This window comes from Thyridium curvatum (genome assembly GCF_004353045.1).
Source record: "Thyridium curvatum strain D216 chromosome Unknown NODE_137_length_53929_cov_161.071429, whole genome shotgun sequence".
Classification (NCBI taxonomy): domain Eukaryota; kingdom Fungi; phylum Ascomycota; class Sordariomycetes; order Thyridiales; family Thyridiaceae; genus Thyridium; species Thyridium curvatum.
This window is the reverse complement of record NW_022156892.1, coordinates 9475-36822: the sequence shown is the minus strand read 5'-3', so window position 1 is coordinate 36822 and position 27348 is coordinate 9475. Positions and strand designations below refer to the sequence as shown.

The window sequence follows — 27348 nt, the reverse complement described above, 5'->3', positions numbered from 1 at the left end:
CGAGACGTATTGCTACTTCAAGAAGCCAGAGTCAGCCCAGGAATATACCCGAACCAGCATCGGCAAAGTGCTACCCCGTATGTGCATATTGGGTCCCAGCCCTCTCTCTCTCTCTCTCTCTCTATTTCCAGCCCCTGTAGAGACTCACTGACCACTGACACACAGAGGCTTGTTTGTACATCGCACAGTAACTTTTCCCTCAACCGAAATAATAAAAAGCAGACACGTGCTCACAGCACCAGCTCCCCCCGCAGCGGCAGCCTCCTGCTGCTCGGCCCGACGTACACCCCGTACGACGCGCCCCGGCGGCGCAGGCGCCACCTCTGCGCCGCGACCTCCCACGCGCTCAGGTCCCGCCTCGTGAGCGCGAAGCTGACCGTCGCCGACCGCCCCGCGCCGATGAACGGCTTGTCGAAGCCCCGGAGCTGGCGGACGGGGACGTCGTCGTCACGGTCGCCGTCGCCGTCGCCGCCGCCGCCGCCAGGAGGCATCGACACGTAGAGCTGGGCCGCCTCGGCGCCGCCGACGTCTCCCGTGTTGGTGACGTTGGCCGTCACGCGCGCCACGACGTCCCAGAGGTCCGCGGGCCCGCCTTCCCTGACGGGCCCGACCGGGTACTCGCCCGTGCTGTTGGTGCTGTTGGTGCTGTTGTTGCTCGCGCTGCTATTGGTGGAGGACAGAAGGCTGGTGATGCGCAGGTCGCTGTAGGCAAAGGTCGTGTACGACAGCCCGAAGCCGAACTCGTACCGCGGCTCGATGCCCCGGGCGTCAAAGTGGCGGTAGTCGACGAGCGCGCCCTCGGAGAAGTCGGCCTGCGGGAACCACCGGAACCGGCCCTCGCCCCTGGCGGGCGCGTAGACGCCGCCGCCGCCGCCGCCGCCGTAGTCGGACTCGTTCCTGGCCACGGTGTAGGGCAGCTTGCCCGACGGGTTGGCCCGGCCGTAGAGCAGCGAGGCCAGGGCCCGGCCCGAGTGCTGGCCGGGCAGGTGCGCAAACATGAGCGCCGTGACGTTGGGGTGGTCGACGAACCGGTCGACGAGCCGCGCGCCGGCGTTGTGGACGACGACGACGGTGTTGTTGCACTGGTCGGCGACGCGCCTGACGAGGCCGTCGGTGTAGTCGTCGCGCGCGGCGGGGCGGTCGTAGCCCTCCGAGGCGTACGAGTTGGCGAGGACGAGGCAGACGTCCGAGGCCGGGTTGACGGCGGGCTCGGCCGACGTCAGGTCCCAGAACGCCTCGGTGCCGTCCTCGAAGAACTGGCTCACCAGGGCGTCGTACGGTGAGCTCAGGAGCGACTGCGAGGTCGCGCCGGAGCCGCCGCCGCTGTATATCGTGCCGGCCGTAGAGATGCCCGCGTCCTGCGGCGTGGCGCCCGACGTGAAGCCGAGCCCGTTCATCCAGGCGAGGGCGCCGGGCCCGACGCAGTTGTTCTGGTCGGGGCTCTTGGCCGAGTACCCAAAGATGGAGACCATCCGGGGTGACTTTAGCGGCAGCGTCTTGTTCACGTTCTTCACCAGGACGTGGCCCTCGATGGCGCCGTCCAGGAGAACGGGCTTGGACGAGGCATTCCTGCCGTCCACTATCTGGTGCGGCTTGGACAGGTCCGGCGGCATGCCGACGCCCGGATCGGGGAAGTCTGCGTCCTGGCCGAGTCGGTACCACGCGGCGATGATCCTCGTGGCCATGTCCGTCAGGCGGGATTCCGGGACCGTGCCGTTCTTGACCGCTTCGGCGAGCTTGTCGCCCCAGAGCCCTTCGTCGCCGGGCATGGCCATGTCCAGGCCGGCAAGTGCGGCCGCGGACCCCGTGTACAAGGCGTTCCAGTCCGTCACGACGAAGCCCTGGAACCCGAGCTCCGTCTTCAGGAGCCCGTTGAGCGTCTTGCTGTTGGCGCACCCATACGAGTTGTTGACGCGCTGGTAGGAGCACATGATGTTGGCGGTGCCGGCGCGAACAGCGTCTTGAAAGGGCCAGAGGTAGACCTCGTGCATCGTCTTGTCGTCTATATTGGCAGAGACGGCCTGCGTCTGGCCCGAGGGCATCCTGTTCGTCTCTTGCTCGTTGCCGATGTAGTGCTTCGTGCTCGTCATGACTCCGACTGCCTGCACGCCCGTCACGGTCTCGAAGGCGAACTGCCCAGATAGATATGGGTCGACAGAAAAGCCCTCCCAGTTCCGGCCTCCCAGCACCGTCCTCCCTAGGGGTCCCACCACCGGGCCGAGCAGGACGTTGACCCCTTTCCTCTTGAACTCGGCGCCCATCTCCCTCGCTCGCCTCCGGGCAAGGCCCCGGTTCCAGCTCGAGCCGACGTGGATGCCGCTGGGGAAGGAGCTGACAAAGTCGGTCATCCGCAGGCCCTGGCCGGCGTCGCTCATGCACATACCCGGGAACCCGAGACGCTTGACGGCGGGGACGTTGCCGGAGCAGCTCGTCTCGGCGCGCACGCCGGCCGTGAGGCTGATCTTCTCGGCAAAGGTCATGTTCCTGACCATGGCCGCCGCCTTCTCGTACGCGGCCGCCCACTCGCCCGTGCCCTTGGCCTCGGGCGCCGGGTAGACGGGCTCGGACTGGCCGTAAAAGTGCGTGTCGTCGGTGATCTCGTCGCTGGCCGCGGCGCCGCTGCTCGAGGAGCCGCCGCCGCGGTGGCGCAGGGCGGCGAGGCCGGACAGACCGCCGCCGACGACGACGAGCACGGCGATGACGACTAACGCAACGCCTCGCTTCCTCTGCAGGAGTGGGAAGCGCTGCGTTAGTCTTGATAGTCAACTGGATCTGTCTGGCACAATAGCCATGTCTTCCTTGAAAGCTCGGGCCATGCTGGTGGTTGTCGTCGTATGACAGCCTTTGTTTTCTCTCCCTTCTTCTGGAGGCCAGTGAGGGATGTACCTAGGGACTCGAAAGAAACCGAAATGCCAAGATTTGCAGAGTGTGTATGTCCCCTTTGTGGTGTACTTGATGCGCGTGTAGTATGGCAGTCACTGTGTGGAGGGTCCACGGGTGTAATTCAAGTGGAAATTGCCCAACTGGGAAGTTCGACGCTAGGCGCAACGGGCAGGCAGGGGACCTGAGACACCACGATCTGGGGTAGCAGGTGTTGGAATGCGATTGCGCTTTAGTCGGTGGTCTTGGTGCCAATTGAGGTTGAGGAACAGAGATGAAGTTTGGTGTTTCGATGAGTCCGCTCATGTGCAATAGGTTTTGATGCAAAACAGTGAATTCCTGAAATTCACGGCATGGCCGGCTGCGAGTTGATGTTGGCGACCTTTGTTGATCTGCTGTTGCCAGGCTGATGGATTCTTGGCTGTGTTGACGCTGACGACACACCCACCCGCAACTTCAAGCGTCTGCCCACTAACCCCGACCCCTGAAGATCGCGTCCTCGGCCAATGGGGAAGTACGGAGTAAGTGGCAGTCCAACAGCTGGGGGTTTCCTTAGCAGCGGGACATTGCTTCACAACGGTTAAATCCCTCCCCCCCATTTTCCAGCATTTGATTGATCCGAGACTTGCTTCGCATCATGCAATGCACGCACGCAATGCATGCAGCGCATTCGCTACCTGGCCGACTCATCTCGTGGTCGACAACCTCTCATCCTGAGCTAGCCACCCACTGAAGCAGCAAAAAAACGTGGGAGACGTGGGGGATCCGCTGAAACTCGCCCAAGCATTAGACAAATTGACAGTAAACGGCTGCCCTGTCCAACGCAGCACCGCACGTGGCAAGGTGCCGCACTCAGGTTACTCTCAAATTACTCGAGCTGTGGATTTACTCCGGCGGGACCTCTGCGGCTCATACGTGGTTCTGCTGTGTGCGCGTTTGAAGTACTATCAACACATCATGAATTGATCTGATAGCATTGAGTGTACATGTAGATATAGATATGCCTACTGAGTTGGCATCCCGTGTGCACACTCTGCCATTCCTTCATATATGCATTGAATCCGAATCTGCGAGGCTACAACATGCTGCACACAATCCTGACTTCCCAAGACATGCAGCTTGACAATGACCAAGTCACTCTTGACACAGGCAGTACATGTACACACGGGACCAAATCAGCTTTATTGTTTCCCAGCTCGAAAACAGTGCGTGTATCTGTAAGAGCACGCCGACTTGCACCGCAGGCCATCAGGATCGAGTTATTCATCCCTTCACACGCTCTTCTGGATTTCAGAGAGCCGTCACTGCCATAATCCACCATCCTCTCCTCCCCCCTACTCCATATCCACTCAGTCTATCAAGACGAGGCTGAAACCCTTGCATGAACTTTTCCCATCCAGACAAATCTGGTATTGCCCTTCCCCCTCGCTGGCGAATTTGCCACGACGCAGAAAAGAAAAAAAATATGCTGCACTGATGAAGAGAAAGCAGGTGCATGCAGACGCACTCCATCAGGGGTGGCCATGAGAAGGAGGAAAAAGAGAAGAAAAAGCGACAAAGGCAAAGAAGAGATATATTCTAGACAAGAACCGCCAGTCGTACCATCATCAAATATGAACAATCAGAAAAGAAAATGAAAGAGAAAAGGCGAGAAAAAGACAAGTGTGGGAACAAGCAAGGTCCACCACCCAGCTCGTTTCTCTTATTGTACAGCCCTGAGGAATGCCGGTATGCAGGACGTGCAGACAACTGGTTGTTGTGGTTGTTGTTCTTGCAGTGTAGCACGTGCTGTGTGCTTCCCAGAGACAAAAAGGCCCAGAGGGGCGGGGTATCTGACCATGAGGATGCTGGCTGCTGATGAGAGGTGCAATTGAGGTTGTGCTTTTTTCCCCGCTGCTGTCGTCCAACAGGCGCGTCACCGCTTGGTGATATTTTATTGTTGCAACGATGATGAAGATGGTGGTGGTGGTGATGATGATGATGCTGTCATGTCGAACAGGTTTGTTGACTGCTTGTTGGGCGGTCGCACTCTGCGGCAGTGGAGGTTGTGGTGGTGGTGGTTGAGAGGAGGTGTGGCAGTGGTGTTGGTGGTGGTGGTGGTGTTCGGATTCAGGGCATCAAGTTGTGCAGAAGAAGTTAGAATGGGTTTTCACACAGGTGTAGGGGGTTTGGGGGGTCCTTATAGAATCAGCTGCTTGAGGTTACGTTGAATGATCATATCCTGCACGGATCCCATCGTAATCTTCAGCAGGTTTGTGTCTGTGGCGTTGGTGAAGTGGCCGTAAATCTCCTTCTCGGGGTTGCGGTTGAGCGCCCGGAACTTGTCCATGAAGTACTTGCTGGCCTGCTTCCAGTCATCGGCCGGGCCGTGGTAGTCTGTGAAGCCGTGCTTGGTGATCGGGCTCTTAGCCAGCTTCTCCTTGAACAGGTCCATCTTGTTCAGGAACAGGATGAGGGCCGACTTGGTGAACCAGTGCGAGTTGGCAATCGACTCCCACAGCATCAGGGCCTCGTTCATTTGGTTCTAAAAGGACGGAGACGGTGTCAGAAAATCTCTAGGCCAAGCAGTCGCGGGGACAGCACGAGAGACTTACGCCATCCTTGTCCTCCACCAGACATTGGTCGTAACCCGAGATGGCGACCAGGAAGAGCAGGCAGTTCACATTCTCGAAGCAGTGGATCCACTTCTTGCGCTCCGACCGTTGGCCGCCGACGTCAAACATGCGGTACGTGAGCTGGCCCAGGTCGAAGATCGTCTCGGTGATGCCGGTCGTCCGTAACCGCGAGCGCAGCAGGTCCTGGTCGTTGGGAACATAGTTCTTGTCCCAGAGGCGATCCAGATCGGTGCAGAAGCTGGACATCACAGTTAGCACCCGGGTCCAGCGTTTTTGCACGGAGAATCACTTCAATCGACGCACTAGTCCAGGTTGTCGTGAAGGGCAAACTCGTTGCCCTTGGCCATCGCGGCCTTGATGCCGGCGTCTTGCCATAATTGCTTGATTGGCTCCAGAAAGTCCTCCGGCATGGGATCGTTAGCACCCACTTCGTAGTCGACAAGAATGTGAGCCATGTTTTTCTAGAGCGCCGAGCGGTCGAGTTAGCCAATTGCGATCACCAATTGCACACCGCAGGGCGCGCCAATTCGGGGACAGCGGGAGGAGGGGCTGCCCTGAATTGGGGATCTGCACCTCGCAGCTCGACTGGCTTACCTCGTTCTCCTTGACCTCGAACTCAATGTTCAGCTCCTGCATGGCCTCGAAGATGAGCTGGAAGGACTGGACAATGTTGTTAAAAACGACCGGTTTCCACTCCAGCTTCTCGTTCTTGCTGAAACCCTGGGCGTAGATCAACTTCATCTGCTTGAGCACCGTCGACTTGCCCGACTCGCCGGCGCCTGGATTCGCACACAACCAAGGTTAGCAAAAGCAGCGCACAAGTGGGAAGGGGTTTCTAGCCAGCAATTGGCACGCACCAAGAAGCAGCAGTTTGACCTCCTTTGCCATCCGCTTCTCGTCCTGGCGGATCATCTTGTCCAGCTCACGCGAGCGGGCCGCCTCGGCCTCATTGTCACCACCACGACCTCCGAAACACATCTTGGCGGATGGTTGGCGTCGGTCTCGATTGAGAGGGAAGTCAAAGTATCAACCCTATCCGTCGCGAAAAGGGGGGCGGGGAAACGTCCTAACGTGGCAGATAGGTAGTTGACCTCCAAGTTGGTGTTGTAGTAGTTCGGATCCTGGCAAGAGGTCGAAGCTATCTAGGGACACTATTCCCCTCGAGAATTGGGGACCTCGATTGGCAATCAGGGTTGGTCGGTCGAAACGGATTTGATGTCACCAGTGACCGCCAGGGTTGAGGGAAATCTGAACTCGGCGCTCGGGCAGGAGGACAGTGGTGTCAAGGTGAGAGAAGAGTGTCGAGCTAGGTGAAACGAGAGGCATTCATCAGACCTGTCAAGTTAGCTCTGCCGGTCAGGGGATATCAGTCAAGATTCTCTAGACCAGCTGGGGGGGGAGGGGAGGAAACGGGAGGAAGAAGCGAAGAATGGTCCGCAAGTGGGCTCTTCAAAGGGAAGCATCACTGCTGCTACTGCTACTACTACCTACTGCTGCGGCGCAACAGCGTTGTGGAGGGCAGGAAGCGTATATAATATTACCTACTATCCACCCATGATCCCAGCCAGAAAGATGTTAGCAAGGTCCCCCCCTCGACACGACTCCTGTTAGGGGAACATGATAGCAGCAAGGATCTGACCTCGGGCATTCCAGGTATCCGCTACATCCGTACGGCCTGGAACCCGTCGCCTGAAAAGGCGCCACCTGCCTGCATTGCAGGGCACACACATGCGCCACGCAGCACGCCAATGCAGCTAGCCCACTGCCCTTCCCACACCTCCAGGGCTGCTGCACTCCTGCCACCCACCAAGACCGAGTAGAGGGTACGGCCCCACGGCGAGCCAGAAGGACTCCCGTCTCTAGCAGAGGTGCCTCCCTGCCCCCTAACGGCCCGCCCCAAAACCCACAACGCCCCCTAGCTTTCAGAGGGCCGATCGTCACTCGGACCCGGCCGCGTTACATGACCGTTAGCATGGCTCGCATATGGGAGGGTGCTGAGCCTTTCCAGCAAGATGAAACGAAAGAGGATATATAGCCCACATATTGGGCATTCGAACTGCAATTCGAGTCAAGAAGAGCGGACAAAATGACCTGTCAAAGTACCTACCTAGACTACCTACGTATTCGTACAGGCTGGTAATCCACTCGCTCTCCACCACGCCATGGTGAAGAACAAGCTTGTCTCTCTACTCCGTAAAGCGCCTAGTGAAGGCGGGCTGGGGGCCGCCGGGGCAGAAGAAAAAGGAACGAAAAAGTGAGCAGTGGTTTTTCTTTGCCCTCCTGACGAACACGGCCTCTTGCCCGAGAAGCGTTACAGCGAACTCGCCGTAGGCCGCTAGCCCGCCGTCCACGGCTGCTCATGTGGAGAGAAGAACAGGTCGAGCCAGGCAAGCTCACCTGTCACCGCGCGATGGATCTCTGTCTTTGCCCGCACGGACGGGGGGGGGGAGCCCTCTCGCCTCTTCTTGGTGGACACGACTTGCTCGGATGCGATGCGGATGCGGATGCGGACAGGTCTGCCTGCGAGACGTGCCCTCGCCTCCCGCGAGCATGGTTCGTGCTACCTGCTGGTGTCTCTGAACGGCTTGGCTTGCAGAGAGACCGTTCAGCGATGAAGACGGTGGCTTGCTGGATCGTGCAACCAGGACGCACGCCGACAGGAGCTCTCGCCCATCCAGAGGACGGCGGTAGCCTATTCCGTCTGCAGACACCACCAAAAGAAGCAACCACGCCTTCGCCCCTGAATCATGCACCTGGGCAGCAGCCAAACTCGACTGCGTTTTGGCGCGGGTCCTGCTAGCGTGGGAGTGGGTGAGCAATGCAGGTGGCTTGCAGGGGTCCTCTGCCTAGAGGCCGCGGAACAGTCCGGTGGTTAAGGTACGGAGACTGGTTGCACACAGACAGGTATCTTGGACGATGATCCCTCGCGTCCGGGGCATCATCCGTGGGCAACGTATGAGGACATTCATTGCAGCACAACATCCCCCCGAATACCGAATCAACTCCCTCGTCCTAGCCGCATCGGACAGCAAAAGGCTCCAGGTGGAATCTGTGGGCGGTGGTCGTGCAACACCGACTTGAAAGACTCGTCCATTACTTTTTGCTCGCGATGCTCCATCCCCGGCTAGCTTGCAGGTCCCCTCTTCTGCCCAACCTGCGACTGGTCAACAGCCATGTGTCGGCCATGAGACCCTCGCACCAGTCACACACCCCTGCGGGGACATCGGGGCATCGAGACGGGCCTCTTTTGCTTCTCACGCACGTTTTCTCGATGTGAACCCGGTCGAACCCACCCAGAACAAGAATGTGCCTTTCGGCTCTTGAGGCGGAGGATAAAAGAGATCGGTGATGATCCAAAGAATGGTACACACAATATGCCACCCGAGCCCGGGATCTTGGGTCCCTGGTCCTTTCCCGCAGTCTGTTGAGCCGCCTACATGCTCATCACGTTTGTGATTCCCGCACAAGATTCAACCACCTGGCGGGCACCATCTGTACGTACTTGTACTTTAGTCTCCCTCGCGGAAAGGATCGAGGCGCCTCCCCGCTGATAGCTACGGGAAGGTCGGACTCATTCGCCGGCTAGTGGCCAAAGGTATCATCGACTTTTCCTCGTCGGCCACATAGTCCACCCGATGGATCATTTCATTGACTAAATATGGCTTGGGCTTTCAGCTCAAGACCACCCGATCAAAGCCCCTCTTAAAACGGTGGATGAATGTCTGTGCGGTAGTCATTGCTTGGTCGCCCGCTAGAGTTGCCTGCCATGCTTCCGCTACAGGCTACAACGCGTGGCGTTTACGGAGCACGGGCCTGCCGTTGTTGCTTTTTTGCCCAGCAAGAGAAACGAGAAGTGAGAGTCTAGAGTCTAGGCTGAGCCTATCATCCCGGCGGGCCAGTCTGGACTTTGCTTTTTCTCGTCACCCTTACATATGAAGTGATTTCTGCAGGCTCGCCATGGCCTGTGATCCCTGCTAGGCCACTCAAAGATTGTTCCCTTCTGGGAAGGCAACGCGGGCCAAGCCTGTCCATCTTTGAAGGGGCGACAGCCAGAGATGTCCTGTCCACTTTACTTCTTGGAGGCCCTTTATGTGGCTATCAAATGCAGCAGTTGACAAAGCCAAGTATCACTACGTATCGATAGCCTCATTGTCAAATATGGACATGGGTCAAGCGGTGATCTTAAACACCCAAGTATTGCTGTTGGCAGTATAACCCTCCCGCCTCTTCCACCGGTCTGCTGCATCTGATATATCATTTTGTATCTCTGCTGCACGTGCCAGTGTCGTGCCAGTGTAGGGTTGTGAGGTCTGTTCGCGGACATCCTCTGGACAACCTGGAAGGAATGCAACCTCTTTCTGTTTGATGCATTCAGCAACAAGCTTATTTTCTGGAGATCTCTTGTAGATTTCAAGTCTGACTGGATCTCACTGATCAAGATTTGCAGTGCCACCCTGGTCATGGTTTCCGGCAATCGTGATTCCTTTTGAATGGGCGCGACACGCAAGCACAAACACCAGACACATGTGCAAGTAGCTCAACCAGTGTGCAACTACCGAGTTGTTGCATTGGGGCTGCCAGTAGGAAAACTGAGACGTCACAGCCAGGGCGGCTTTGCAAATGGATCCCGAATCTAAGAGAGGCGCGGTCTTGGCACTGGACCAGGGCCTTTGCCCAAGGACTGAGCTAACATACCTATCCTATCCCCCCCCTACTTGTACAAGTACAGTCCAGACCATGACAGTGACGTGACAGCCCTCTTGAAAGTCAATGATCCTTTTGAAGGTTCTGACTTGCCTTGGCTAGCGAGAGGTATGACCAGCATCCGGACTGTGCAGCACGTATATGCCAGAAGCCGCAGGTCGTCATCCAGCCGTGCGACTGAACCATGGACTGGTGATGATGGATCGGCTTCTTGGGCTGCTGGAGCTGCTCCACTCTGAGTCTCTGACAGACTTTTGGCTTCCCCTCTTCTTCAAGCCCAATGTGTGGTGCAATGTGAAACCTAAAGACACAACCTTTGGTAGGCCGTTTCTGCACCACAGATGGGGCCTTTCTCTCGCCATGGACTGTTTCCACAAGTAAATTTTATTCAAAAATAGTCGGCTGCCCAATCCCACCGCTCCTTTTGCATGCCCAAGACCCTCACAACAGCCAATCGATAAGGGAGCGATCCCCAGAAACCGCAAAAATTTTCCGGCCTACAGCCCAGAGTCTTGTACGCAAGACATCCCTCTTAAAAGGCGCTTCAATCGCATCATCATTAGCGCCGCTGGCATTGACTTCTCGTTGCGGCACTGATATCCTCTCCTCCTGTCAGCCTTCATCCCTTCTCGCGCCTTTCCCCAACCCGTCCCACCCCAGGAGATCTTCGACAATCACACCCATCAAGATGGCTGAGATTACACATGAAACAATTAAAGGTACTTTGCTCCCTGCCCCACCCACTCCCTCGTCGACACCAACCCCAGTCCGCTGCCTCCTGGCCATGGCCAATCTGACTGGCGTGTTGTCTGGCCGCATTGTCTCGTCCGTCAAGTCTCTGCGAGGACAGCCAGCACTCTCATTGCTCATCGAGCTACTGCCCTATCCTAGTCCCGCGGTATTGCGTGTGTCCCCTGTCAAGTGACAGGCCTGCGCCAGCCATACCTGGAAGCCGACCTGGACACAAGCTGGGGGGTTTGCTTGTTCTGGCCATTGAGATATTCGCAATACCCCTACATGGAAGACTAGCCTTCTTGAGGTGCCGGCAGCGCATCCGCCTGCGAACCAACCGGGGTCATATGCCCTCAAGACGGCCATGCTTCTAGTGACATCACACCCTCGTGGCCTTACTCGTTGACATCCTCGATGATGCTGGGCTACGAGCAATTAGATTTCGATTCTCGAGTACTAACAAGTCTACCTTGACAGATGGCTGGTTCCGGGAGATCTCGAACATGTGGCCTGGTAGGTCTCACATACAACCCTCCCCTATCATTCCACAGGGCTCTCCGCTGACTGCCTCACTCTGCAGGCCAGGCTATGACCCTCAAGGTCAAGAAGGTCCTTCACCACGAGAAGAGCAAGTACCAAGATGTCTTGATCTTCGAGTCGACCGACTATGGCACTGTCCTTGTCCTCGACAACGTCATCCAGGCCACTGAGCGGGATGAGTTTTCCTACCAGGAGATGATCACCCACCTCGCCATGAACTCGCACCCCAACCCCAAGAAGGTCCTGGTCATCGGCGGTGGTGACGGCGGTGTCCTCCGTGAGATCGTCAAGCACGAGTGCATCGAGGAGGCTGTCCTCTGCGACATTGACGAGGCTGTCATCCGTCTGTCCAAGCAGTACCTCCCCGGCATGTCCGCCGGCTTCAACCACCCCAAGGTCAAGGTCCACGTCGGCGACGGTTTCAAGTTCCTCGACGACTACAAGAACACCTTTGACGTCATCATCACCGACTCGTCCGACCCCGAGGGTCCGGCCGAGAGCCTGTTCCAGAAGCCCTACTTCAAGCTTCTCCACGACGCCCTCACTGAGAAGGGCGTTATCACTACTCAAGGTTGTATGTTCTCATTTTAGGCGCTGCGGGATTGGGAGGGATCACTTGGCCGCCCGGACTCTGTCTGGCCGGCTCCTGTGTCCCTCCCAAGGAGCACAGCGGCTTTACGTCGCCTGGAGCTCGATGAGACCTTTAACGAGGCTATCTCCGTTTTCGCTCTTCTCTCGGCCAGGCTTTCCTATGTCTTTCTCTCATAAGCGTCGACGGACACTATTACTGACTGTTGCTTCGCTCTTCTAGCCGAGAACCAATGGCTCCACCTGCCTCTGATCACCAAGCTCAAGAAGGACTGCAAGGAGATCTTCCCCGTCGCCGAGTACGCCTACACCACCATCCCCACCTACCCCTCGGGCCAGATCGGCTTCATGGTCTGCTGCAAGGACCCCAGCGTCAACGTCAAGGTCCCCCTGCGGTCCTGGACCCCCGAGGAGGAGATGAAGCTCAACCGCTACTACAACTCCGAGATCCACAAGGCCAGCTTCATCCTGCCCAACTTTGCCGCCAAGGCTCTGCAGTAAGCGTGAGATGGGGTGATGATTGTGCTGCTTGATTTTGGGTAGTCAGATCTGGTTTGAGCTGGACGTATTGATGGTTATGACTTGGGACGCGGGAAAATCAAAAGTAGAGGAATTATGGTTTCAAGGCCCACGGGGAATTCTGGGCGGCTCGTATTGATCGCATGCGAGGATTAAGACCAGGGATAACAAAACATACAAACAACATACACATGAGCCAAACGCAAAAACAACGTACACGCGAGTGAATTGTTCGGAATCCATACGAGACACAAGCCATACAGACCATCGGTTGCAAGAAGTCTTTCTGATCCCTACCCAGGCCTCAAATAGTCCTATATTGATAGTATCAACCTCGTACATTTACTGTCTCTGCATTGGAGAAAGTGCCATACAAAATATCCGGTGACTGCCCACGGGTCAAAGGACAGGCCCTGTCTCTATGGCCACCCTCATATCTTCCCGACCAGCACGTCTTCCCGACCCCAAAAACCATTCCCTTCTCTACTTCAGCTCAGGGTCCTCGAACTGGATCTTGCCCGCCGCGATGTCGGGGTAGAGGTCGAAGCGGCGCTGGTCCCGCAGGGGGATGCTCCTCCTCGTCTCCTCGATCTTGTCGCCGGTCAGGTCGGCGTAGACGATGTCCTCGGCCTCGCCGGCCTCGGCCAGCACCTGCGCCATGGGGTCGACGACCATGCTGTGGCCGTAGGCGTGGAAGTCGGAGGCCATGTCGCGCGCGGGGCTGCACAGCGCCACGTACAGCTGGTTGTCCATGGCGCGGGCCTGGCCCTGCAGCCGCCAGTGCAGCGGGCCCGTCGTCAGGTTGAAGGCGCCCGGGTAGACGAGGGCGAAGGCGCCCCTGCGGGCGGCGACGAGGGCCATCTCGGTGAAGCGGATGTCGTAGCAGATGGCCACGCCGACCTTGCCGTACTCGGGCAGGTCGACGACGGTCAGCTTGTTGCCCGGGCTGAGCACGTCCGACTCGCGGAAGGTGAACTTGCCGGGGATGTCGATGTCGAAGAGGTGCACCTTGCGGTGGGTGGCGATGAGGCTGCCCGACGGGTCGAAGGTCAGGGACGTGTTGTAGTAGCGCTTCTTGGCCTCCGCCGCCCCCTCCTCCTCCTCCTCCGCGACGACGAGCTCCGGGATGGAGCCGGCGATGAGGTACACGCCGGCCTCCCTGGCGACGGCCGACAGGGCGTGGAAGCTGGGGCTCTGCTCCCGGGTCGGCGGCGAGGGCAGCAGCTCCTCGGCGTACTTGGGGAAGTGGGCGCAGCCGTAGACGCCGTTGAAGCACTCGGGCAGGACGACGATCTTGGCGCCGTTCCGGGCCGACTCGAGGACCCGGTCGTGCGCGCGGCGCAGGTTGTCGGCCTTGTCGGCCGTGGCGTTGAGCTGCACGCAGGCGAGCCGGACGGGCTGCTTGAGCACCGGCGCGTGGGCGGTAGTTGTGGCGGCCATGGTGCGGAAGAAGCTTCTTGGGGACGACGAGACGGAGAGCGGGTTCGGGGCGCGGACGAGAGATGCCAGTGTACGGAGGGCCGTTCGCATCTTCTACGGGATGTATGGGAGAGGAAGGGACGAGGTGGTGGTGGTGGTGGTGGTGGTGGTCGGCACAGCAGTTATAACCGGCGCCGCCTCTGCTTAGCTCACTCAGCCTTATCCTCACGGCCGTATATTATCGGAGCAACCTGTCGGAGATGGAGAGCTCATCGGCCTGCGGCGGGGATGGTGTGCGCGCCCATCTGCCAGTCCTCTGGAGTTGTGGGGGGTCAAAAGCCCGATCTAAGATCGGGATCATCGAGTGCGGGGCCGCTGTCGGTCGAGACTCCGATACCGACACTCTCCGATTACGACCACAAAACGACCAAGATAATGCCTATTTTTGGCTTCCCAGTTATCAGGGTGCTCTGTTCCGTCTCCAGTAAAGTAATACAGTCTCCTGAACTGCTATTCAGGATCGCCGTGGCGGCTCTAATATATAGTACCTTCCGAAGGGCTGCCCTGCGGGCACAACTGCCCTCTCTTGCTCTCTTGGCAATGGAGCCAGTCCATCGTCAATGGGGAGGGATGGCATGAGCCTCCATCGCTTCCTTCTATGCATATTGTCATTCTCGTTTCTGTGCCCCTTTCTTTCAGATAGATTTTAACGAGGTCATAGCAGGCACATCCTCGAAACCACCAGAACGTTCCTCGGTCAAAGACTTTGACACAACCTGTCAACGCTAGGTAGTGGAATACACTGTATGCTATTCAGTTAAAATTAGAACGCATTGTTGACCTTGAAAATTTCCTTTGATGGACTGCAAGGTTTCTCAGTGCTGTCATCAGGTGGTGTGATCCCTGCTACCTGCCGCTAATGAACGCACAGGGTAAGCGCTATATGTTATTTTACAGTTGACAGACGCTAAGGGCCTCTCCTGGGCCGGTCACTGGGGCCCTCTGTGCTCAGGCGGATTGTTGAGTCTGTAGCAGAGTCAACTTCAGCAGTGGGCAGACATAGGCTGGCTTGACCTTCAACAAAATTGGAAGTTCTCTAACTGTCAATAGAAGGAGAATGATTCATCAGGAGATACCTTACGAGCTTACCTACCATGATGCTGTTTATGCCACAGCCTAGCCTTCATTGGTTGAGGATTGGCTTCAGCATTCCTGACTGTAATTCCACTGGGAAGTGTGGCCAAAGTGGCTTACTGTGTATATGCACTGTGGCATTCGACCCTGGACTGGACTTGCCTGACACGTGAACAGCGCGAATACCGGGAGTAATTTCCCAATATGACGAAGTTAATCAACCGAGCCAATTGGCGAGACATATGCTGCCTGCGGCGCGCCGCGTCCACCCAAAATTGTTGACACGGGATGCACCCCAAGAATTCCAGAACTCGTCTCGAAGCCGGCAAACACATTTGGACAACTTTGACGGCCTGCAACACAGAGAGAACGAGACCTTGGAGCGGCGTGCGCCGAGGGCTATCTCCCGTCAAGCCTGAGCTTGCGGAGCCTCGCGTACCTGCACCCTGACCTTGACCCTTTCCTACATCAAGCAACACATCAGCGACTCGGCAACCATCTCTCATCATGGCTCCGGGCGCGCCCGCCGGGGGCGGCAACATCAAGGTGGTGGTGAGAGTGCGGCCTTTCAATGGGCGAGGTGCGTCTATGTGGCTGACAGCGATGCCTTCTCTCACGTCCTTCTCTAGGCGAGTCCCTATATACTGACAGCCTCTGCTTGCGCATGCAGAAATGGACCGCAGGGCAAAATGCATAGTCGAAATGAAAGACAACCAGACTGTCTTGACCCCTCCTCCTGAAGCCGCCCATACCGGCAAGGGCGCCAAAGACATGGGCCAGAAGGTCTTCGCTTTCGACAAGTCCTACTGGTCCTTTGACAAGAATGCGCCAAACTACGCAGGCCAGGACAACCTCCACCAAGACCTGGGCAAGCCCCTTCTCGACAACGCGTTCCAGGGGTACAATAACTGTATCTTTGCCTACGGTCAGACGGGCTCGGGAAAGTCCTATTCCATGATGGGCTACGGCAAGGACGCTGGTATCATTCCCATGATTTGCCAAGACATGTTCAAGAGGATAGCGGACCTACAACAAGACAAGGACCTCAAGTGCACGGTGGAAGTGTCCTATCTAGAGATCTACAATGAGCGCGTCCGGGATCTGTTGAACCCCTCTACCAAAGGAAACCTCAAGGTCCGAGAGCATCCCTCGACCGGACCCTACGTCGAGGACCTGGCCAAGCTCGTTGTCGGCAGCTTCCAGGAGATCGAGAACCTGATGGACGAGGGCAACAAGGCTCGAACCGTGGCTGCGACCAACATGAACGAGACGTCGAGTCGAAGCCACGCCGTCTTCACGCTCATGCTCACCCAAAAGAAGTACGACGCCGAGACCAAGATGGAGATGGAAAAGGTCGCCAAGATCAGCCTAGTCGATTTGGCGGGCTCGGAGCGGGCGACCTCGACCGGCGCGACTGGGGCTCGGCTGAAGGAAGGCGCCGAGATCAACAGGTCGCTTTCGACGTTGGGACGTGTCATCGCCGCTCTTGCCGATCTCTCGACGGGCAAGAAGAAGAAGGGACCAGGTGGCCAAGTTCCGTACCGCGACAGCGTTCTTACCTGGCTGCTCAAGGATTCTCTGGGAGGAAACAGCATGACTGCTATGATAGCAGCTATCAGTCCTGCAGACATCAACTACGACGAGACCCTGAGCACGCTCCGGTACGCCGACTCGGCCAAGCGCATCAAGAACCACGCCGTCATCAACGAGGACGCCAACGCACGCATGATCCGAGAACTGAAGGAGGAGCTGGCCGTGCTGCGAAGCAAGTTAGGCAGTGGCGGCGGCGCACCTGGCGTGGCAGTCCCCGCCGACGAGGTCTTTCCGGAAGGCACGCCCCTGGACCAGCAGATTGTCAGCATAACTTCCCCAGACGGCACGGTCAAAAAGGTGTCCAAGGCAGAAATCGCCGAGCAGCTCAGCCAGAGCGAGAAACTCCTCCAAGACCTCAACCAGACCTGGGAGCAGAAGATGCAGAAGACTGAGGAAATCCACAAGGAGCGCGAGGCTGCGCTCGAGGAGCTCGGCATCAGCATCGAGAAGGGCTTCATTGGCCTCAGCACGCCCAAGAAGATGCCCCACCTCGTCAACCTGTCTGATGATCCCCTCCTCGCAGAGTGTCTCGTCTACAATCTGAAGCCTGGCACGACCACCGTCGGCAATGGAGACTCCAATGCTGACCACCAGGCCAACATTCGTTTGAACGGTTCTCGAATTCTTCACGAACACTGTTCGTTTGAGAATGCACCAGATGGCACGGTCACCATCATCCCCCAACCTGAAGCGGCCGTCATGGTTAATGGCAAGCGAATCACGGAGCCAAAGCAATTGCATTCGGGCTACCGAGTGATTCTTGGTGATTTCCACATCTTCAGGTTCAATCATCCCATGGAAGCTCGCGCTGAGCGCGCAGAGCAGAGCCTCCTCCGGCAATCCGTCACCGCAAACCAGATGCAGAGCTTGGAGCGGACCTCCCCGTCCCCGAGCCCGCGTCTAGGTCACGAGCGGTCCTTGAGTAAGGCAACCTCCGAGGCTGGCGATATCAGCCGGCCCGACTCGCCAGCGCCGTCCCGCAACGGTCGCGATTCTGATTGGTCGTTTGCTCGCCGCGAAGCTGCGGGCGCCATTCTGGGCAGCGACCAGAATTTTGCTAGTCTTACAGACGAAGAGCTTAACGCGCTCTTTGAAGAGGTTCAGCGTGTCCGCGCAGAGCGCGTGACCGGCCGAGATGGTGAAGAAGACTTGGAGTCGATGGCCTCGTACCCCATCCGCGAGAATCACATGTCGACTGGCACCATCGACAACTTTTCGCTAGATACTGCACTCACCATGCCGTCAACGCCAAACAAGGGCGAGGTCGACGAGAAGCTTCGTGAGGTCCGAGAGGAAATGCAGACCCAGCTCGACAGGCAAAAGGAAGAGTACCAAGATCAGCTGAAGAGCGCCGAAGCCGCCAACGTCGAAGTGGAAGAGATTAAGAAGGACAAGGCGCGCATGGAGGATGCTCTGAAGCAGCTTAAGCAAGAAATGCAGAAGCAGCTCGAGGTCCAGCGCCAAGAGTTCGAGGCCAAGATTGAGAAGATGGACCCTCTGAAGCGACCAAAAGCCAACCCGAAACTGTCAGAGGAAGAAATCAAGCGCGCCAAAGCAGTCGTCAAGCACTGGAAGGGACGGAGGTATGTGCAAATGGCCGAGTCGGTGCTTCAGCACGCTGCGACCCTCAAAGAGGCGCAGATTATGAGCCACGAGCTCAGTGAGGCCGTCGTCTTCCAATTCGCCGTGGTCGACGTCGGCCATGTCCTGTGCTCTTCCTACGACATGGTGCTCAACGGGTATGGAGAGGGTGGGGATGATATCGCGCTCGAGACCGCCCCCAAGCCTTGCATCGGTGTCCGCATCATCGACTACTCCCACAAAGTCGTCCGACTTTGGAGTCTGGAGAAGCTACACGATCGCGTGAGGCAAATGCGACAAATGCACCAGTATCTTGACCAGCCGGAGTACGCCCAGCATTTGAGCCTCGACAACCCCTTTGTCGAATCGTGCATGCCCGAGTTCACCCTGATTGGTGAGGCCGATGTACCCCTGAAGGCTGTATTCGAGATGCGTGTCCAGGACTTCACCCTCGACGTCCTCTCCCCGTACACCTCGCACGCAATTGGCCTCATCAAGCTCGCCTTGGAGCCCTCGAGCGCTCGCGCCCCCACCAACACCCTCAAGTTCAACATTGTCATGCACGAGATGCTTGGCTTTCCCGAGCGCGAAGGCACAGACGTGCACGCCCAGCTCTTCATCCCCGGCGTTTCCGAGGATGAGGGCATCACCACGACCCAGATGGTCAAGGAGTTTGACGAGGGACCGATCAGGTTCGAGAGCGTCCATAGCATGACTGTCCCGCTTTTCGTCCCTCAGGATGTCGCCCTGCGGGTGGCTATCTTTGCCAGGGTCTCACCAATGCACCTTGACAAGCTAATCAGCTGGGATGATATGCGCGATGCGGTGCCCGCCTCGCAGACGGTCCCCAAGGCTGCTCGGATTGCCGAGTCTCAGTTTTTCACTGAAGAGAAGCACGATCTCCTGGCGAGAGTTCAGATTCAAGAGATGAACGAAGACGGAGAATACGTGCCCATCGAGGTTGCTCAGACGAGCGAGATGGATAGCGGCACATTCCAGCTGCATCAAGGTTTGCAGCGCCGGATCGCCATCAACCTTACACATAGCTCCGGCGACGCTCTGCCAATGGACGACGACGTGCCGTCCTTGCGAGTCGGCCAGATCCAGCTCATGGACCAGGCCGGCAAGACGCCCGATATGGGCACGCTCTCGCCGGATATCTCGCTCAAGTTGACATCCAAGCCAACCTTCCGGCAGAACGCCAATGGCACAAGGAGCATCACCATAATTGGCCAGTGGGACTCGAGTCTGCACAAGTCTCTGCTCCTTGACCGAGTCACGGCGGATAAGTACCGTGTGCAGATGACCGTGTCTTGGGAGATCAACTCGCAGCGACTGGCTGAGCCGATGAAGTTTTCGATGAAGGTCTGCTGCCAGATCATGTCCCGGTCTTTTGTTCGACAGTCGTCGATGTTTGCTTCTCTGTGGCAGAACGTCAGGTTTGTGCGGTCTACGACTGCGATTTTTAGCCTCACGATGCGGCCGGCTCCCATCAAGCGGGTTGGCGACCTCTGGAGGATGAACAGCCAACACGACTACGTCAAAGGAGAGGAAAACCTTGTAGCCTGGACGCCCCGAGGCATTTCCCTAGTGAGCGATTTCATCGCTGCTAGAAAGAAGAAGGCGAGGATTGCAGAGATCGGTGCGGCTCAGAACTTCTTGAAGAAGATCGGACCTCCGGAGCCGAGGCAGGCAGTGGAGGATGTAGAGGACCAACACTTAGGATCCGACATTCTTCCCCCCAAACCCAAGGACAGTGATGTAGACTCGATCGACGAGTTGCTCAAAGACACCCCAGATGCATCGCAGATCCTGTCAGCGGCCGAGGAAGCGCAGCCCGCTGTGACTCCCGAAGAGCAGCATGAGCAGCCGCAAGATGCGCCTCAGCCAGATGCGCAAGTCGAAGCGGCAGAGCCGGAATACACGGACGAAGAGCAGCGCATTCTCAACAAGGCCTTGAAGCTCTGGAAGCGCTACCCAGACCCACTGCTTCAGATCCTCAAGCCGGAGAACACCGACCCGCCTTCGAACGGCGTCACCGCCGACCTGATTGCTCCTCCGAGCCTCATCACAACAATCATTCCCGTCGCGAAGAACCCCACCATCATGAAGGGCGGCTACCTCCTTACCCCGTGCAACGAATCTTCCCGCTGGATCAAACGCTTTGTCGAGCTGCGCAGGCCTTACCTGCACGTCCACCACGTGACCAACGGCGACGAGGTCGCGCTCGTCAGCCTCCGCAACGCCCGGGTCGACAGCCAGCCGGGCGTCGTCGGGCTGAGCGACCGGCTGCAGGCCGGCGTGTTTGCCATCTACGGGACGGACAACACGTGGCTGTTTGCGGCACCCAGCGAGCGCGAGAAGCTCGACTGGCTCTTCCGCATCGACCAGACCTTTGTGGTTGACGACTTTGCCTTCCCGGACTACTAATTGCTCACCGCTTCTTTTTTTCTTTTGTCCTTTTTGTCCTCACGCATCTATGATACCTCGCAATATGACGACCACATGGCTGGACCTGTAAGAAGTAATGACAGATATACCAATCTGAGATAATTGGAGAGAGAGAGAGAGAGAGAATATCCAACAAGGAAAAAAAAATAAGAAAATAAAAAAAGGTTTAAAAAACGATGACCTCGATGCTTATCGTGCTGTGAAATTCGTAAAGGGCCAACCCACTACCTAAATTCGATGGGTGAAGCACTTCTGGTGCTTTGTTCTTTTACTTATTATTTTCTTATTTATTTTTTATCTCAACTATTTCCTGTCCTCTGGATATCTATCTATAACCCATGGCTTGCAAAGTAGACTCCACTCACTCCCTCCAGCCTTCTCATTCTCACTCCTGCCCCGCCAGCCCCAGGTCCTTCTCGACCATGGCCCGGCAGATGGGGTGGTAAAAGTCCCTGTTGCGCTCAAAGGTGCGCAGCGCGAGCTCGCGGTCGGCCTTGCCGAGCTCGCGGAACAGGGGGCGCACGTACTTCATGCGCCCGACGCGGCCGAGCAGGTCGGCGACGCCCGCGTAGGCGGCGGCGTCGCGGCTGCGCAGGGCGACGAGGTAGTAGGCCGACAGCAGCTCGACGTTGCGCGTGCGCTCGGGGTCGAGGCCGTAGGCGGCGGCGAGGCGCTGGGAGCGGTCCGGGGCGAGGGCCTCGGGGGCGTCCTGCAGGGCGCCGAGGAGGACGAGCTTCTGGTTTGCGGTCCAGGAGGAGACGTCTGAGGGGCTTGGGGTGAAGGACTGGTTGGTGTTAGTTGTTGTTGTTGTTGTTGTTGTTGTTGGAGAGTGATTTTTCTACACATATGGGAGAGAGGGAGAGGGAGGGAGGGAGGTCTTTTTATTATGACTTACGGGGTCCTTCCACTTCTCGGCCAGGGCGTAGCAGACGTCGATCATGGAGGTGTCGAAGTCGGGCTTGGGCGGCAGGCCGCGGCTGTAGAAGCGGCCCTCCCAGTCAATGCCGGCCAGCTTGTCGGCCAGGTGGGCGTACTCGGGCCGGGCGAAGAAGGCGAGGAAGGTGTCCTTGAAGTCGTACGAGTCGAGCGACTTGTTGGTGTACTTTTCAAAGTAGTGCGGGATGAAGCGGTCAAAGTTGTCGCGGCCGACGAGGCGGTCGAGGTACCAGACCATGTGGAACCCTTTCTCGTAGGGCACGGTGCTGAAGGCGTCGTCCGGGTCGATGCCGTCGTGGGGCACGCACAGCTGGGTGAAGACGTGGTCGGCGCCGAACTGCTGGACCGTGTCCTCGAGGTGCTTCCAGCCGATGACGGCCGAGAAGTCAAAGTAGGCGGGGCCGCGGATGGCGGCCATGATGCGGCGCTCGAGGTACATGGTCCAGCCCTCGTTGAGCCAGTAGTGCTCCCACGAGCACGAGGTGACGAGGTTGCCGCTCCAGCTGTGCGACAGCTCGTGGGCGATGACCTCGACGTTCTCGCGGTCGCCGCTGATGATGGTGGGCGTGGCGAAGGTGAAGATGGGGTTCTCCATGCCGCCGTAGGGGAAGCTGGGCGGCAGCACGAGCACGTTGTACTCGCCCCAGCGGTAGGGGAAGACGAGCCGCTCGACGACGTCCATGAACTTGGGCATGTCCTCCTGCAGCTCCCAGCGGCACTGCTCGAGCTCGTTGGGCCCCGTGGCGACGACGGACCGGGGCCCGATGCGGGCGGTGGCGATGTCTCCCGACGCGAGGGCGAAGAGGTACGAGGGGATGGGCACCTTCTGCACGAAGCGGTAGAGGCCGCCCTCGCCCTGCTGGGCCTCGTCGGCGGCGGTGGCGGGCACGCCGCTGGCCACGACGACGTAGGGCGACCTGATGTTGAAGTCGTAGGTCGACTTGACGTCGGGCGTGTCCTGGCAGGGGAACAGCGACCGGTTGTGGATGGCCTGGCACTGGGAGAACATGAAGGGCGCCTTCTTGTTGGACGTCTGCGCGGGCGTCAGCCACTGCAGGGCCGAGCACTTGCTCGTCGTGGCGACCTCCATCTCGAGCCGGAGGGTCTCTCCCCTGGGCGCGCCCTGGGGCACCTCGACGTGCAGCGGGGAGCCGAGGGGCCCGGTGCGCTCCTTGATGGCGAACTGGGCCGCCGAGCCGCCGACCTTGACGGAGCGGACGTCGACATAGCTCGAGTCGAGGACGACCTCCCTGCTCTGGCTGTCGGTGCGGCTCTCGAGCTCGAGGACGACGGAGCCCTTGAGGGCCTGGCTCTCGAAGTCGACCTCGAAGTTGACGGTCGTGTGCCGGGTCACCCAGGCGTCGTAGTTGGACTGGGTGCTGGGGTCCCGCTTGGCCATGTTCCGCGTGTAGAAGGTGCGCACCTGGAGATGTTTGTTGAAGCGCCTGTGCTGCTCACGGGCGCGGGACTGGTGCTTGGCGCTCGACGGCGGCGGCAGTCTGAGGGCACAGCGAAGCCTGGATCCGGCGAGTGAGGCCGTGGACAGATATCTCGGTGGCGGCGAGGAGGCGGCTCGTCTGAGGCTGAGGGAGACGAAAGGCCGCATGTGTTTTTGTTGTTGTTATCCGCGCGCAGGCGATGACTAGATCGGGGCCCTCGTGATCTCTTGACTAGCTTCGCAAAAAACTCTTGAAGCTATTTTTACAAGTCACCTTCCGCTTTGGCGACGTCACCCGTCACTGGGTCCGATCTAGAGTGGAGTATTCTGGTGATCTCATTCGTCAATTCTCTGCCCGCGTGCCGTCCCGAGAGAAAAATGCTCCGATTGCCCTTTTTTTTTTATTTTTTTTTTTTTATATATATTATTTTTTTTATTTACCTTTTTGAGCCGCAGGTTGCCGCCCAGGCAAAGTCCGTAGGAACGGAACGGAGGACTGTGCCGCGCACAGCCGGCTTGACTTCAAGACTCTCAGGCCGCCGTGGGCACCGTGTGGTCCGATTGCACGCCGCAGAAAGAGGCCTGAAAAGACCCTAAAAAGACCTCCAGAAAAGGGGGGATACCAGACTCCTGAATAACCTTAGTGTTGGCAGCTGTCACTGAAGGCTTGCTTGATAGGCAACATCATTAGCGCAGAGAGGTGGCCAAGCTTTTTCTGCTTGCATAACCTTGGTTACTTTACACAACATTCTGTATGCACAATGTAACTAACTAACTACTGGGGTTGCTTGTGCTTGGGGAGTGGACGAAGGGGGAATGGCAGCAATGGCCACGCTGAGTGGCTGGGCCAGGGCGATGGAGAGTCACAGCACTTCGGCCCGGCTCTTGCACCACTGTTTCGCCTTCTTCCAAGCCCGGTTCTAGCGCTTCTCCCAGGCATTCTCGGGACGAGAATGACGCCCTGAGGGGGGCCCTGACAGGTGTCGCTTAGTGGCCAACGTGGTACAATACTTGTACAGTGTGCACTGTCGGTCAACTGGAACAGGATCCCCTGCCCTGCAGGCATTCTGGCAGGGCTTCCACCAAGGTTGGGTACATCGCGGGGATCCATCCATCTGAGACAGCTTTATCGTCTTCAGATAGATTGCAGACAAGCTTCGTGCCTTGGCCAGGACAGATTTGACGTGTATGCGCCAAGAGAAAGCACCGCACGAATATGATGACAAGAATCAAGTGTCGAAGCCAAGAGTCATCTAGTCTACCTACCTAGGTAGTTAGCAACACTGTGCCTGGAACGTCATTTTGTGCTGGATGCTCGGCTCCCTTCACTAGGTAAGGTATTCCAGGGGAGGACTCCTGTTACAGACTCGCAGCTACGCTGAACAGGCGCGTCCAAGCCCCCGAGATACTCTGGGGTTCAGCATACTGTATCCAACACCACCTCGTGGGAGACAGGCCCTAGCCGTGCGCCACCACAAACACGCTGGGGAGGGGAGGGCCGCCTAGTGCCGAAACAGAGCTTCACTATCCTCATCTTGGCACTTCGTCCGACCTCTCTCCCTCCCTATAGTTGCTAGTTATGTTTCGTCTTTGTCATTTGTCCTTCAATGCCGTCCGGACGGACCCCTTCAGGCAGGAGCGGGAAGAACAGACGAGTCTGCTGCCTTTTCTCAGGAAACGAAACACACCGGGTCAGCTCGAAACAATGCTGCACATGGGACGAAAGGGAAAATGCTTTGGGAGGTGTGTTTCAAAAGCGTAGTTTCTCATCGAATCTCTGCACAGAGGCAAGCCTGGATGGTCAGGAGGAGCCTTCATGTTTCAAACTCGTCTGTGGCTGGCGATTGAACAACGCCGGCTTCCCCGAGGGTGAAAAGATGGTCGTCCGCAACGAGTGAGGCTTGTCCACCAATACTGTTTGGGAAAGCATTTCGTCCTCTACCGGATGCCCGGACCCGCTACAGACCACGGCGAAGGGGAAGGGCCAGTCCTGTTTGGGGAGTGTCGTTGGGCCAGAATCATGTACAACAGCTCGAGCTGGGGATTGTCTTGCCCGCCCCTGTTGCCCCCATACAAATAGGTTTGTATGTACAAGTAGTTCAAACGGCTATTTTTATCGGCTTCGCTTAGTTGTTTAGCAAACAACCTCTTGAACTACCTAAGTGGGCTAGGTTAGCAGAGCCCTTTCTCGTCTCGGGTGCGGCATCCATCCATGGATCCAGACCTGCCAAACCCCCCAGTGGCTGGAAACTCCACGAGACGAGTGCAGGGCTAGATGCGTGCGTGCGTCGTCAAAAGCACGACACGAGACTGTCCCCCTTTTGCTGGTCTGCTGGCTGCCTGGCCCCCTTCTTGGGATCGAATAGGAAGGCGATCTCGTCACGATGCAAGTAGTGGTGGATTTGCAAGACCGTAATCTCGGCGTAACTCTTTTTTTCTTTCTGACGGCAATTTCCAGGGAGGGAAGGACTGCCATCTGGGGAAAGGCGAGAGTGCAAAAGGGTCCCATGACTTTGCTCGGTATTCGAAAAAACACAGCATCATATTCCGCAGTATCCAGGCGTTCATGCACGGTCAATCGTTTTTTCATTAACAGCCCCTCACTCATGCAGTTGCGCCATGTCTTGCCATTGGCTACGACGCCTTTCATCAGAGCAGCAGCCCTGGCCCAAATCCACTCAAAAGTCTGGTCGAGATTAGGAGCGTCTGTTCGCGCACGACCTCCCCCCGCCGCCCGCCCGCCGTGATAACTTCTGTTAGTCATGAGGCGAGCAAACAGTCGAACTGGGAGCCTGGTTCTCGTGTCTGCATCGTAACTTGGACTAACACGGGTTATGATCGACCCCGCACACCAAGCCAGGATCAAGTTGAAAAGAGACATGTTTCTCACATCATGTTGTCAAAGTCTCGAGATACCTGGGCGTGCCGCACGACCAAACTTGTTTAAGAATGAACCCCCTGGTTTTCACACTTGTACTTGTAGATCGCCCGCTTCTGACGCATAACATCCATCTTAATCATGTCTGATGGAGACGCTAATTTGTTTCCTTAAATCACGACAATGCAGAGCCGTTGAGTACGTCGAAACAGGGAAACAATGGTCACACACACACACACACACAGAGTCTTGTCTTTTCGGGAAACGGCATGTCAGAGCTCAGGTGCCGTCCCCAGTTTATGCCGCACTGCCGAAACATCATCCACGACTGATGGAGCTGTTCTGGCAAAGAAGCTGCAGCTGTCTACAAGTACATCCCTAGGTCCACAGCAAGTCTTGGTATCCAGCGATCTCTTTCCCTCTTGTGCTCCCGATATTGGCATGACCCCAAATTAGATTCTCCATGCCAGTGTTGGCCCTCTGCCCAGCTGGGCCCACGCCGCTGGGGTTGGCGGCTGTCAGCCACCTTGACTAGCTTGTCTCAGGTCCCTGAAGCATCGCACTAGCTCCCCAAACCTTCCGGGGGTTCAGGACTAGTCCAGTGTGGGTAGAGACTAACTAAGGTAGAGAGTAAGCTCGGACAGTTCGTCTGGTTCAGAGTCCAACCTAGGTTGGTAGTTCATCATGAGAATCCCTCTCCCCAGGCCAAAGACGAAGCGAAGCGGAGCAAGGCAGCTCAAAGGGCATCAAGGTTGCGGAATCCCGGTCTCGCCCGAGCAGGAAAAAGTCTTGTTTCTTCTTGGCCAGTCGCAATCAGTCATACAGAATCGATTCTCGATGCTCATTTACCCTACGAGACCGGATGTTTGAATTGCTTCAAATGCCGGCCTCCATGATGTCAACCAGAAACCCCAGACTTTGTATTGTGTGTTCAATACAACACAATCAGATCACTTTGATCTAGATTGGAGATTCCGGGATGGCGGAAGGGCCATCGATACAACCGGGTTCCCCCCTGGTGATACATCGTCAACATCGTACGATGCTATGCGGAGTTGTGGCTTCAAATTGATGATGGTCTGGGCCCGGTGGGCGCGCAGGGACCACCATGGGGGCGTACGGCGTAGAGCTGCTATCCAGGTCTCGTCTCGTTGCTCCCTCGTCTGGTCCAAGCAGGGTGCTTGCAAGTCGTCTTTGCCGCCGCCGAACCTCGCGGCAAGAAATGGGGGTTGTTGGCCCGCTCCGCATCCCGTTCCGCGCCAGTTCTGCACGGGTAAGGTGAAGGGCGGGCAGCCCAGGCTCAAAGCTCGAACCTCGTGCGGGCGATCTGAAGCTAGCGA

At 57.4% G+C, this 27348-nt stretch overlaps 6 protein-coding genes across 6 annotated transcripts; 2 read left to right on the top strand and 4 right to left on the bottom strand.

Moving 5' to 3' along the window:
- Positions 1-230: 230 nt before the first annotated feature.
- Positions 231-2816, bottom strand: E0L32_012118 (uncharacterized protein; the record flags this gene model as incomplete). Its single annotated transcript, XM_031134923.1, has 2 exons — positions 231-2726; positions 2784-2816. 2 exons carry the CDS (start codon positions 2814-2816, stop codon positions 231-233), a joined length of 2529 nt encoding a protein of 842 aa, XP_030999295.1.
- Positions 2817-5059: 2243 nt separating this feature from the next.
- On the bottom strand, positions 5060-6473 carry E0L32_012117 (uncharacterized protein; the record flags this gene model as incomplete). The annotated part of the gene is made up of 5 exons (XM_031134922.1): positions 5060-5404; positions 5475-5733; positions 5799-5956; positions 6090-6274; positions 6353-6473. 5 exons carry the CDS (start codon positions 6471-6473, stop codon positions 5060-5062), a joined length of 1068 nt encoding a protein of 355 aa, XP_030999294.1.
- A 4414-nt stretch (positions 6474-10887) lies between these two features.
- E0L32_012116 (uncharacterized protein) lies at positions 10888-12560 on the top strand (the record flags this gene model as incomplete). Its single annotated transcript, XM_031134921.1, has 4 exons — positions 10888-11104; positions 11409-11444; positions 11512-12045; positions 12283-12560. 4 exons carry the CDS (start codon positions 10888-10890, stop codon positions 12558-12560), a joined length of 1065 nt encoding a protein of 354 aa, XP_030999293.1.
- A 501-nt stretch (positions 12561-13061) lies between these two features.
- On the bottom strand, positions 13062-14108 carry E0L32_012115 (uncharacterized protein; the record flags this gene model as incomplete). Its single annotated transcript, XM_031134920.1, has 1 exon — positions 13062-14108. One exon carries the CDS (start codon positions 14106-14108, stop codon positions 13062-13064), a length of 1047 nt encoding a protein of 348 aa, XP_030999292.1.
- Positions 14109-15833: 1725 nt separating this feature from the next.
- E0L32_012114 (uncharacterized protein) lies at positions 15834-20735 on the top strand (the record flags this gene model as incomplete). The annotated part of the gene is made up of 1 exon (XM_031134919.1): positions 15834-20735. One exon carries the CDS (start codon positions 15834-15836, stop codon positions 20733-20735), a length of 4902 nt encoding a protein of 1633 aa, XP_030999291.1.
- Positions 20736-21141: 406 nt separating this feature from the next.
- E0L32_012113 (uncharacterized protein) lies at positions 21142-23298 on the bottom strand (the record flags this gene model as incomplete). Its single annotated transcript, XM_031134918.1, has 2 exons — positions 21142-21540; positions 21652-23298. The coding sequence occupies 2 exons, from the start codon at positions 23296-23298 to the stop codon at positions 21142-21144; spliced, it is 2046 nt and encodes a 681-aa protein (XP_030999290.1).
- Positions 23299-27348: the final 4050 nt, after the last annotated feature.